Source organism: Poecilia reticulata, chromosome 13 (genome assembly GCF_904066995.2).
Source record: "Poecilia reticulata chromosome 13, P_reticulata-male-v2, whole genome shotgun sequence".
In the NCBI taxonomy this organism is placed as follows: Eukaryota; Metazoa; Chordata; class Actinopteri; order Cyprinodontiformes; family Poeciliidae; genus Poecilia; species Poecilia reticulata.
Window position 1 is genome coordinate 21,839,613 of NC_088842.1, and position 12,748 is coordinate 21,852,360.

General features: G+C 38.0%; 1 protein-coding gene across 2 annotated transcripts in view; it reads right to left on the minus strand.

Moving 5' to 3' along the window:
* ankrd13b (ankyrin repeat domain 13B) overlaps positions 1 to 10,479 on the minus strand; it is a 46,375-nt gene extending 35,896 nt beyond the window's left edge. The window contains exons 1-2 of one of the 2 annotated variants that reach the window (XM_081614143.1): positions 10,375 to 10,479; positions 10,000 to 10,278 (exon numbers count right to left, since the gene is read on the minus strand). In XM_081614143.1, coding sequence (XP_081470269.1) covers positions 10,000 to 10,212 — 213 coding nt within the window. In that variant the 5' untranslated portion in view covers positions 10,213 to 10,278; positions 10,375 to 10,479. Of the gene's footprint in view, positions 1 to 9,999 lie in introns of both variants that reach the window. The other variant, XR_535231.3, reaches the window with a different exon arrangement.
* Positions 10,480 to 12,748: the final 2,269 nt, after the last annotated feature.

The following is a 12,748-nucleotide window of genomic DNA, read 5'->3' on the forward strand; positions in this document are numbered from 1 at the left end:
ATAGGCATCTTGATCAGAAGCCTGAACCTCTGATTTCTTCTGATATGAGCAGATGCTCTACAACAAGCCTCCTTCAGATTTGCATACTTGATATTTATGTGTAAGTCAGGTACATACATGCTCAAAAAGATCTGTGGCTGTATTTGCATCAAAAGGTGACACAAGGTAGCTAAATACAAATGCATGCTGCTTTGAGGGGGAACAGAGGCTCATGGATGGAAGGAACCGGACTCTGCACACCGCTCTTGTTAAGTTTCCCTTCCTGAAGATAAGCCAGACTGTCTCCTGAGCAGCTCAAAGTTTGATAGCAGTTTATATTAGGACACGTGCTCCTATGCTGAGCAGCAGCAAGTCCAAATAAAGTCTTATGTCTGTGTTGTCTTATATAACAAAAAACAGGCACCAAAGTAGAGTACACCAGAAAAAGTTCAGAGAGATGAAGCTCTGACCTCAAGTCCTGCCTTTAAATGCCTAAATCCCATGGCTGATTATTGTTTTTTTAAATTGTTTTTTCTGTGTGTTAAAAAATACTGGTGACAAAATCTGCTCTGTTCAAGCTCTCATGCAATAGTATCCTTGCTTTGTTGTGCTGAAATCTGACTGAGATTTAATTGAAGTGAGGAAAAAAAGACAAGTAGGGACGGATGAATGGGGCCTCGCAAGAAAACGATGGATAGGAGGAGTTGGGGGCGGGAGGGGAACTGTAAGAAAAACTAAATACATGTCACATAGAGACAGACGAAGGACAGAAAGTGGAGATGTTTGAAGACAGGTGCATGCAGAACTCAAGTGGTTGACAGAGTCGTTCAGGACAGGAGTGAAAGCAAGGAAAACATAAGGCTAAATCATGGCCCTGTTCCCTTGAGCCAGCAGCACAGAGAGGGATTTTATAGCGCTGATCTGACATCGGCTTCGTGCTGAAGATGTCATAATTAAGGAATACAGAGTGAAGGGTAGAGATGAGGGTCAAACAGAGACGCGGGCAGGAAGCAACACTTGAGAAAACTTCATGTCATTTCCTGCCTTTGCCCTTAGACAGACCATCGCTACTCAAATAGTCCTGTTCTCTATCAATTAGATGGTTCTATTTCTAGATAAAAACAGACTCTGCTCATGGCTGAGGGACCGTTGTTACTTCCTCTACACATTCTGTCTTTCTCCAGTATATATTACGTATTACTTTAAAGTTTTTTCCATCACTCCCTGGCTTAGTTTGTCTGTTCCTTCTTCACTTCTTGGGATTCATTTCTTCTCACTTGCTAAATATGTTATCCTCTCCCTCACTCCACAGTTTGTTTTCCTTCCTTCCTGGTTGTACATATTTTCTCTGTGCTTAACTGTGTGACTGCATTTATTATTCCATTCCTCCTGCTACCAGTTTTTGTTCAGACTACAGACATATATTACTGTTTCAGATCTCACGTGTTTACTTAGCTAAATCAAAAGTCAAGCACTCAACACAGACTAAACACCACCTACTATATGATATGGGTTTGTCATGTTAGGCTAAAAATCTGACTTTCTCTAAGATGTCTTGTTGATGACTGGCAAGCTACATGTGTGTGTGAAGTTTCTGTAAGCACATCCCATAGGCCATAAAATGATTAGAGTCTACTGCAACCCACTGACAAGTACAACATTTGGTTACCATGGAGACTGAACACAAAAAGGTGGACGGACATTGCTGCTCAATGATTTAAACTAATTTGTGTGGTAGATGTTGCTCCCTTCCCAAGTGCTGTTAGATCTTCACCTGAAAGAAAACCTTAGATAATACAATTTATTTATCTTGGTAACATAAATAAATTTTGTTTCATCAAATATTTTTTCAAATATATATTAAATAACACTGTTGCTTGTTACCAGTTTCTAGCGGCTAATCCTTAAGTCACTCTTTATATCTTGAGCCTGTTGAAATGGTAGTATTGTCATCAGGTAAGAAAATGTCTTCATGGAGAACTTGCTATGAAGTAGATTAAAAAAAAAACTAGCTTAGTTTTTTGTTTGTTTGTTTTTCGAAAAACAAACAAATCTGGTCATAAGCTTAAATCTGAGGTCTATGGCTATTAAGCAAAAGCAACATAAGGCAAATCTAAAGACAACTGAAATTTTCTGAGAAAACTGTACAGCATAGTTGCTGCTAGGACTATTGTTTAATCTAATCATCTTTTGTCCAGCCATGAGGACATCCACAGCTCTCTTTTTATCCTCATCTTTGTATTCTCTTGTCTGAATAAGATCATTAACACCCACAACTTTCTGTCCACTGTAATGTTGAATCAATTGCTTTCTCTGACATGATCCTGCTGCAGCAACAAGTCGAACAGTCTAGTATCTTCAAGTGCGACAGGTCAGGAGTCACAATAAGATTTTATAAGGCTGAGCTTAGAAAATCCAGTGTGAAATGTTTTACACACTGTCATTTCCTGTAAACACTATAAAACCAACACTATGCTCCTCTTATTTTCTTCCTCTGATGGAAGAAAATTTAAAAAAAGCATAGTTATGTTTCTGGTAACATGATATACCAAGGTTTTAAAAGGTTAGGATTTTGTTTATGTTTTCCATCATATAATTTCGACAGTATTGTATCTTTTTTTTTTTTGTGAGATACACAGCAGATAGTGATCGGAGTTTTTTCAAACCTGTCCCACTTGTTGCAGCACAGTGCTAGTCGCTCATGAAGAATACAAAGACATACTTTGGAGACTAAAGGAGCACCAGCCTTTATGGAACAACAGACCAAAATGGCAAAAGCTGCTTTTGATTTCTGAAAAGCAGCTGTCAGCAGACCATACCTCTGCCGATGACAGGCTAACTAATTACCAGCTAATAAAAGCTTTTTATTTTCCCAACGTATACTAATGTTCTCATTCATAAGGGCTACTGCTTTTGCTGACAGTGACTTTCAACTTAATCTAGCTACTTGTGTAAGTCATGACTGAAGTACAACATAATCATTGATGTCCAGTGTTTGTTAGGATTTGCCAAATGCTTTTAACTTTTTAGAAGGTCATTGACGGGTTGACCCTTCTAAGTCTCACCCAATGACAGGTACACCTTGGACAAGTTTCCAGTACATCACAGAGCACTACATATGCCCAAATATTAAGTTGCTTATTTTTGATAAAAGGTAAAAAAAAATATTTAGGTTATTTAAATATTAATCGTGTTTCCACCACAGAGAGGATGGTTCAATTATATATTTTCCCAACTGGACACAAGTTTGAATGGTCTCTAACACAGTTTTTTTACAAGCTCAGATTTAGTACCAAATACAATAATATTACTCTTCTGAATAACATGTTCATGTTTTGCATGAAACAAAGTATAAGCTGATAGTCACAGCATCGAGTCACTAAGTTTTTCAAATCAAACAATCAGAAACACTGCTGGATATTTCATATACATGAAAGTGGCAAATTGAAATGAATATGTAGAGCCATCATTTAAGTAGATCTTGGACATGAAGTTCTGAAACAGAGAGATCTGTATATTACTTTTTACCCAGAGAGCCATGCAACCATGCTTAGTTCATTGTTTGTTATCAACTGAGAGCCACCAAAGCTATCAGAGAAGAAGAACTATGATGAAACAGCTACACATTATTGCCTTCATAACTTAGCTTGTCAGAATACGACTGTAAAGTGACATCTTAATGCGTGCTGTATAATGTGATGTCATGGATGCTATCAAAGCACACTCTGTCATTATAATAAATTGATGCACTTGATCTACTCCTCTCTCCAGTCTGTTTTTGTGTCAGAGCTGTTCATAACATCTGGCTTTCCTCTCCCTAAAAGTGGGTCAAAAACTTACTTTAGTTTGGAAAGTATGTCAAGTGACGGGATGAGCCCTCCGTTTTCCCACTAACGGAACGCAGAATAAGATTCTAAATGTTTTAGTCACAGTATATCTGATATTTAAATTTGATTTGATCAAAACTGGCAGTACTTAGTAGTCTCTTTCTGAGGCAAAGCCAGAAAGATGACAAAGCCAGAAAACACAGGAAGCAAAACTCACAGTTAATTAAAGAAAATCTGACCAATTTTTATATTTTGATTTGAAAATTATACTTTAGTTTGTTGTTAGCATTGCAGATACTATTACAAGACAAAATCCCATTTAACATGAATAAAATGGCCACTTTCATGTTACATTCCTTTCACATATTTCCTTGATACGTTAAGTCAAGGATTTATTTCTGACTGTAATCATTAAAATTGTGTATATTAAAATTAGATTTAAACTTTGATTCAATTGTCAGCTCATGGTGACTTTCTCATTGTCTTTGAAGGATATATTCTTATCTTTGACTGAAAGTAAAAAAAAATTGTAGCATTAAACTCCTGGTCTTTAAAATGTGTGATAGCAATGTTTTCTGAAGGGTATAGCAAAAGTCAGATAAATGACCGATTAATTGGTTCACAAAGTTACGAGATTAATTGATTAACTAGTTTAATTTAGTGCTTCCCATATTACTTCTTTTTTTTTCTTATTTTAAAGGAATCATTAGAGGTAACATAAAAGTTGCTAGTAATTTCTTAACAAGTTTGAGCGTACTTTTGACACAACTTCACTAATGAATGTGGAAATTGCTGCAGATGGAGATAAACATGAATGTAGTCTAGCCATCCCAATGTTTGCGTTTCATCCAGTTGACCTCCTTAGTAATAGTAGGTTACTGTGAAATGTAGGTCGGTGGCCCATATTAGTATGGTTGGAGATTTCTAAATCTAAACATGGGAATCTAAGTCTAGCTAGAACTTACTCAACCCATGTCATGCAGTGTCCTGGTTAATTACAGCATGAAAGGTCAACTAAGCGTCAGTCAAACTTTGAGAAATGACATATTGTCCTGATTTATGTATTTGAGCATGTAATAATTTAGATTTACTAAACATTATTGTAGTACCAACAGACTGGCGACCTGTCCAGGGTGAACCCCGCCTCTCGCCCGGAACGTTGGCTGGAGATAGGCACCAGCACCCCTCCCGACCCCACTAAGGGACAAGGGTGTAAAGATAATGGATGGATATTGTAGTACCAGTCTCGTATTCATTTTTTTTCTATTCCAGGTCATGGAGTTTGTTATGACTAAATTTGTTTTCTTGTGTTGTAAAACTGTATTTAAATTGAAATAAGCCAATGACGTGCCAGTTATCCAAAACACTACTTTGCATCTGCCAGTATCTGTGTGGGGTTTTCCAGGGTTTTTTTTTTTTTTAAAGACAAAACCTTGGATTTGGGGTGTGTTATGTTTACTGTCCAAGATCATTTCAGCACTCACAGTTAACTGAAAAGTACATAAATGATCAATGATTTCTGAAATCTGATGTTTGCTATATAGTAATTTTATGTTTAGTCTCACCTATGAGCTTTTAATGCATGTGAAATGTTTAAACATGCAAAAGAACTTTTTCTACTTCACAGTTAAAATGGCAATGCAAATGTGAATACACAACCTGATGTAGAAAGTCAAACAGAGAAAACAGGGTGGCGAAAAGAGACAAAGCTTTCATTCACGACCTGCTTTGTCACACAGCCTAATACCTTACTGAATAGGGGGAATTACCAAGATTGAGAAAAAGATATCTTTAGCAGTTTTTACTTTTTAATATGCAGTAGTCTGGATTTTCTTGTTTATTAGATGACTCCGTGTCGTTCCAAACAGTCCCCATGAAACATAATGTGGGCAGCATATTGCTAGCTGCTCATAACTGATGCGAAGATGGAAACACCTAATTATGAGCCTCAGGAGTTGGGATGGCCAGGAGCTGACATGAAAAAAATCAACAAAAAAAAATCAGCACACCAAAAAACTAAACAAAAAGAAAGAGCAAAATCTCTTGAGACTTTCCACACGTTTTCTGTAGAAAGTCTCTTTAGTTTTTTTTTTTTTTTTTAAAGTTGCTTTAAAAACAAAAATACAAGCTACAGTTTTACAGTTCCCAAAAGGAGCTTGAAACTACGACTTTTACCATTCAGTTCAGTAAATTACCATGGCTGTTCGCCAATTACCTTGGATGCCTTTCATTGTAATGAATAATCTAACCAATTAAAGTTTTACTTCAGTAATAACCCACACATATATAAAACATTACTTGGAATTATGGCATCTCATTATGAAAATTTAGAGAAAGCATATAATGAATACTTCTTTGTTAGATTTACTGGAAGCCACTGCCCCACACCACAGCCTGTAGCTTTCACTGCAAAGGCATTCTTAGATTTCCATGCACCAGCAAAACAGACTGTCACAGTTCTTAGCTCACTCAATTGGCTTTACTGAAAACACTTGGTGCTTTTCCCAAAAATACTACACCTGTGGAACAATACCGGCAAATTTATGAAGATACATTTGAATTATGGTTGGTTACGATGCTATGATGGGGGGTTGGCAGAACCTTGAACCACATACTTGAAGTTCTTTTATTTAAATAATTGGATCTCACAATGACCTCAAAAATAGCAAACATAAATGTTCTGGTGTTGATAGACATGAAGGGACAACTTTTCATCCATTATTTAAACATATTTACCCTTGGAAGGTACGGCGGGGTGCTCCAGGGGTCATCAAGTAAGAGGTGAGGTGCATCCTGGACAGGTCACCAGTCCATCGCATGGCAACTTTACAGCTTGTTTCCGTAGAATGGTTTTATTAATGAGAGTAATCATGTTTTCCTAACCATAACCAGTTTTCTAGTGCTTTATGTCAGTAGTAGCAACTAAAATCAGAAAGTATTTTAAAAACAAAGTAGCTTCATAAAGTTTTAGATCCAGCACAATAGGAACCTGCCTTTTGTTGATTTACAGTACCAAAACCTTCCAACTTTGTTGTCTATCTAATTTAATACCATATACAGTTATTTCTAAGCACATTAATAGTAAAGAAAAATACAATACAACAATACAATAAAGAGAAAGAAACGTATATACCAGGACAGAAATAATTAGACACACAAGGTTTAGTCCAGAAGGTGTGTGAACGCAAAGGTTCAAAAGAAAAATGCTTTCAAGTTGATAAAATCCATTAACTGTCAATTTATATACCATATCTCCCTTTAACTAGCAATTATCATGAAATCCATTAAGATATTATTGTAAACCTGTAGAATTACTGTGACACACAATGCAGGACACATCAAAATTACCAGAGGATGAATAACTGCCTTTTACAGAAACATGATTTCTGAAGTTTGATATTCATGAAAATTACATAATGAACGAATGCCTTTTTTAATGGATATCAATGAAGTTGCATCCCTTTAAAAATAAAATGGTAACCGAAAGAATTTAATGCTATTTCCTGGTCACAAATACTTGATCAACTTTCGTTCAGGCTCCATGGTAACCAACCGTTGTACAGTCCCCCCCCCCCCTGTTCATTCGCTCCTTTGGGTTTTAGCGCTGATACCTACCACAGCATCAAATTACAGATTTTACAGCAGACATACCTTTTTGCCTAGTTGCCTAGAGTTATTATCTCAGGCTACTTTCACAATGTAGAACGTAAGTCCAAATATTTATGCAAAAATCGTATCTTTCGTTGTTGCCAATGTAATTTTTATGTGACCACCAAGTGACATTTGGATCTGATAAGCATTGCTGCACATTCAAATTATGTTATTCATCAGGGAGTGTAAATGAAGAAACAAAGCAGAAACCTAGAACTCTGTACAAAGGTGTGAGTGTGAAGTAATGAAATGAAACAGAAGTCACAGCATCTACCGTGCTTGTTTTGTCCATTGTGTTTGCATTTGATCTTCCTACCTCTTTCAGTGGAAAATTCTGAGGTTGTCACATCTAACAGTGTGAAAGATGGATTAAAAGTAATGCGTCCTTTCAGGTTGGTTTGACCTAAATCAGTTACATGTTAAATTTAGGACCACATATTAAATTTTTTTATTTATCCTTTTTCGGATTGCAATAAAACAAAATCACATTTGGAAAAACTGTTTTACGCAGGTCAATCCTCAGCCACACCCTACTCATGCTTTTTTGCCCCCTACCCTCTATAATCGAAGCCCCAAACATTGAGTGCGATCTGACTCGACCAGCTGTCTGCCTTCTGAGCAGTTGTCCTTGAAGAACTTTCTCCAGAACAAGCCCACTGTTATCTTTCATCCATCAACAAAGATTATCTTCACCTTCATCAAAAACTGAACAAAGAACCCTGCAGTGTTGTGCGCAGCCATTCTCCAACTAAGGTGTACATAAACATTCTTAAAGACCATATAAAGTATTTACATGGTCTTCCATTATGACGGAGCTGCCTTTCTATGAAGAGGTTCTGCATCCACTCACCCATCAAAACCCCCGGAAGCAACTACATAAATGTAATTTAATGGACCTGTTGGCGACTTCTGTTCCAGGACATTTGTGGAATATCATCAAACTTCCCAAAGAAGAAAAGAAATGAAAAGTATGGCAAAAAGAAAAATTGTAAGTCTGACATACAATGACAAACCCTGGCAGTAATGGTTTCAGGTCCAAGATGCTTTGGTTAGAAATAAAAAAAAAATCTGTTTTCTCATAGTGAGCTGACCATTTCAATTAAAGAAATTGAATTAAAAAATCAAATGCATTTTTTTCTCAGTGTACCTTTTTCAACACATAGTCAGTGCAAACGTGCACTGACTATGTGTTTTCATAGTCAGTGCACGTTTCTTGGTGAATCAACAGCAACTGCTACAAAACATATTTCACTCAACAAAATCTTTTTAGCACCAACTTCTACATTAGAGATTTCAGTCAGTCGTCTGCCAGGCATTCTAAGCTTTTTCAAAAATCTGTTTGATATAGACGTGAACTCCAAATGTTTTCCTTAGTCACTGTGACTGTAATCTTAAGCAACAGAGTTACATATTTATCATAGTTTCAAACAGCTGTGGTATAAATGAAGACACTTCTTGGTATAGGATTTTGAGCACAAAAGGTAAAAGAAAAAGTGTGCAGACATAGGCAAGCGTGCATAAGTGTGTGTGTGTGTGTGTGTGTGTGTGTGTGTGTGTGTGTGTGTGTGTGTGTGTGTGTGTGTGTGTGTGTGTGTGTGTGTGTGTGGGTAAATCCACCTGAACACGTGATGAAGTGTATTGTCCTGTCTTCATAATGCTGAGCCCTAAAACCTGCAGCGCATCTCATGTGTAATAGATCAGTGCTTTAGTGCATTTAGAAAAAAAAAAATCCCAAGTGCTCTTGATTAGCCTCCCTCTGGCTCTCACAACCAAAATAGTGTAATTCGTATATCTGCCGTGCTCTGCTTATTGACTCCAAGGACAATTCTGACAGTAACATAAGCCACACATAGGGAAATAAATGTACTATTTTATGGCATTTCATTGCTCATACGCCTTGTGCTGGCTGGCAACTGTTCGCCCACATTATCCATCAGCATCTGCATTGTTTCACCCACTCACCAGTGGTCTGGATGCTGGTGGGAAGGTGGAGAGCCTGCACAGTTTGGAGTAGACACGGCAATAATGCTGCTTGTATGCACACAAATAAAGAGCCACTGACTGTGACAAACACACACACCCACACACTCATTTACACAGTGGAACACCATCCCGCGCCACTCCGAATTTGCAAGGTGCGTGGAGGTGGAGGGGAATTTGCAAGGTGCGTGGGGGTGGAGGGGGGGCGCGCAAAAAAAAAGAAAAAAAAAGTCGAGATACAACTTCTGCATTTTAAAAAGACAAGCAGGGTGGATATTTTTTTCTAACATCAGTAGCCTTCGTGGCGTGTATTGACACCTAATGCATATCGGAACATTGCATGAATGAATTCCAGTTTCACAAAGTCCACAAGTGTCTCCCTCCACCCCACTGATAATAATTAACTGCGCCAATATTGGCCAGGTTCCTCACGTGAAACGCTCCGCGACTGGCGTGGAAACCACCACCCCTTCACAGCAATGCAAAACCATACATCGGGGAGAGAATGTTGAAACAGGGCCATGTCTGAGGGGCAGAATAGGAGGGCTTTGATCGCTCTTACCTGCTCGCTGGATGCCAGCTCCTTCTCCAGCTGACGGTGCTTGTTGTGCCACACCAGATAGTGGACAGGATAACGACTCTCCTCCAGAGTTTTCTTTGCAGAAATCATCCTCGGATCATAGTTTGCCCCCTCCTCTTTGTTTATTCCTCGGCAGTTCGCAAAAATACTTTGTGGTGAAATTACCCCTACATAGTCGTGCCCACCATCCTTCATCGACGGGTGATGCCCAAAGGCGTGTAACCTTACGCGTCAGGAGTAAACGAACCGACACTCGCTCGCCTTGAAATAAAAGAGAAATTTTCAATAATATGTAAAGATAGAGAAAAAAAGATAACACTCCTGTCTTGATTGTCTCAGCAGATTCAAATAATACACCTTGAGTTCTTCTCGACTCGTTCCTCCACTCCTTTGCCTTTCTCTCTCCTCTTCCTCCTCTAACACATCTATCCTCCGCCTCTCCTCCCATCCGGTGGTGGTGACTGAGAAAGATGCACTGACAAGCCGCAATAAAAAAAAAAAAAAGTGCTCACACTCAGCCAATCTGCTGTCGGGGATGTGAGTAAAACACATGACTAAAGGACTATAACAAGATATTAAAATAACAAATTTCCCGTTTTTAAAAATTGACTGCACAACCCATTTGTTGCCCATTTTTGTATTATTATTTGTGAATGTGCTGCACTTTTCATTTATTAACTAAAAACAACAAAAACGCGATAGTTAGTGTGTTTTATATAGTAATGATGTCACATGTATGGATTAGTGAGTCTGTTTTGAACACATAGATGACAAAACAGGACTATAGACAGCTATAAACTTATAAAATATTTAGTCTCAATCGTATTAGGCAGTCTCCATCTTGTAATTTTTATTTGGGGCAACTTGATGCCTGTAGGGTTAGGGGTTCATCCAGCCCACGCTACGAATGACAGGATCGACCCGCCCTGTCCTCCCATGGATGTTGGGTACGTTCTGGCAAGCCGTTGGTGTATATAATAGTTCTTAACGATAGACGTTATTCTTGTACACTTCACTAGTCAGATGTTTGCTCAGTTAAATATTTTGGAGCACTACTTAAAAAACACAAAATAAAACTAACTCATAATAGTGATTTTCTTTTGCAAAATATCGACTCTTTGGTGAGAACAGTAGTCCTTCAAGAAAAGGCAAAGCAAACAAATAGTAGATACACTTGTCCATGAGTGGTCTGGAGTGAATCAAATGTTTAATCAAATGTAAATCAGTTGATAGAAAACCCCAACTTAGAAGTTTAATAAAATCTGCCCTCAAGTTTCCCAGTGAGCCTTAGACTCTGTTCCAGCTCCCTTCTCTCAGTAGTGTAGTAGGCATATGATAGAAAAACACATCCTCCTATTTTTTCCTGGAAACAAATTTTACATTTTCCTGTAATCAATTTGTTGTTTAGACTAGAATAGTTTTAGCCGGTTGTTGACTAGTGTTTCAAAAAAGAGTAATACTGTTTGGCTAGTACTAGTGGGACTTTTGCTTTTGTTGAGGGACTCGTGTGCTCATACTAGTTGGGCAAAAGAGCAGCATTTCACAGCTTCAAATCCAGTCATCTCATACTTGACTTTTCTGGGTATGAAACTGTGTCATCTACAGTGGTTTTGTATGGGAAAGCCTGGACTGGCAGAGAGATTAGAGTGGTGTAGGACATGTATCAGAGCTGTAAGACAGTAGTGAGGTGTGCTGTAGGAGTGACAGAGGCGTTCAAGGTGGAGTTTGGAATGCATCAAGGATCGGCTCCAAGCCCTTTTCCTGATTGCTTTTGTTGATGGACAGGCTGCAGATTAGTCACAACTAGATACGATACATGTGTGTAAATAGGAGCGGCACAAGCACAACGCTAACCTTGCAGGGAGTAGACGTAAAGAGGGTATAGAACTTTAAATACTTAGGCATAATGATCCAGAGTGACAGAAAGTGTAGAAAAAGAGTGAAGAAGCATGTGCAAGCAGGTTGGGATAGGTGACAAAAGATTGAAAGGAAAGGCGTACAAGACCTGAGCTGTTGTATAGTTTAGAGACAGAGATGACGAGGAAAAGACAGTAGGCAGAATTGGAGGCTGCCGAGTTCAACATGTGGAGTTTCTCTTTGGGATGTTTTGGAGGTAAAGTCAGAGAAGCCAGAGTGAGAAGGTATGGAAATGTTCAGAGGAGAGACTGTGGTCATATAGAGACTGTGGTCATATCGGTAGAAGGATGCAAAGGTTGGATGTGGTGAAAGAGGAAAAGAAGTTGGTTTGTGTGAGAGGACCAAATGCAGACAATAAGACTAATTGGAGATGGATAATTTATTGTGGCGACCCCTGAAGAGTAAAATCAAAAGAGAAGACACCAATCTCATGTTTGCTTGTTTTGACAACTGACAGTAACTTGTTACATTTTATAAATAAACCTTTGCAAAGAAACATGGCTATCCAACAAATAATATCTACTTCACTTCTATTTTGGCTTAGACTATAAGCTATAATGTCAGATTATAGCTTGACATATTTGATACGAGTGGAATAGCTTGAAAACCGAACCAAAATTGACTGGAGCACAAATTAATTGAAATTTCAGTATTTTAAATAGAATTTTACATATTTAATTTATTTTTAAAATGTCATATAACATTGATACAAAATAGTTTATTTTGTATAAAATTCAACTATGAAGGGACAAAATGGGAATAAGTAGATAAGGAATGGGGGGTACCGTACTTCGAACCAATAATGATACAAACA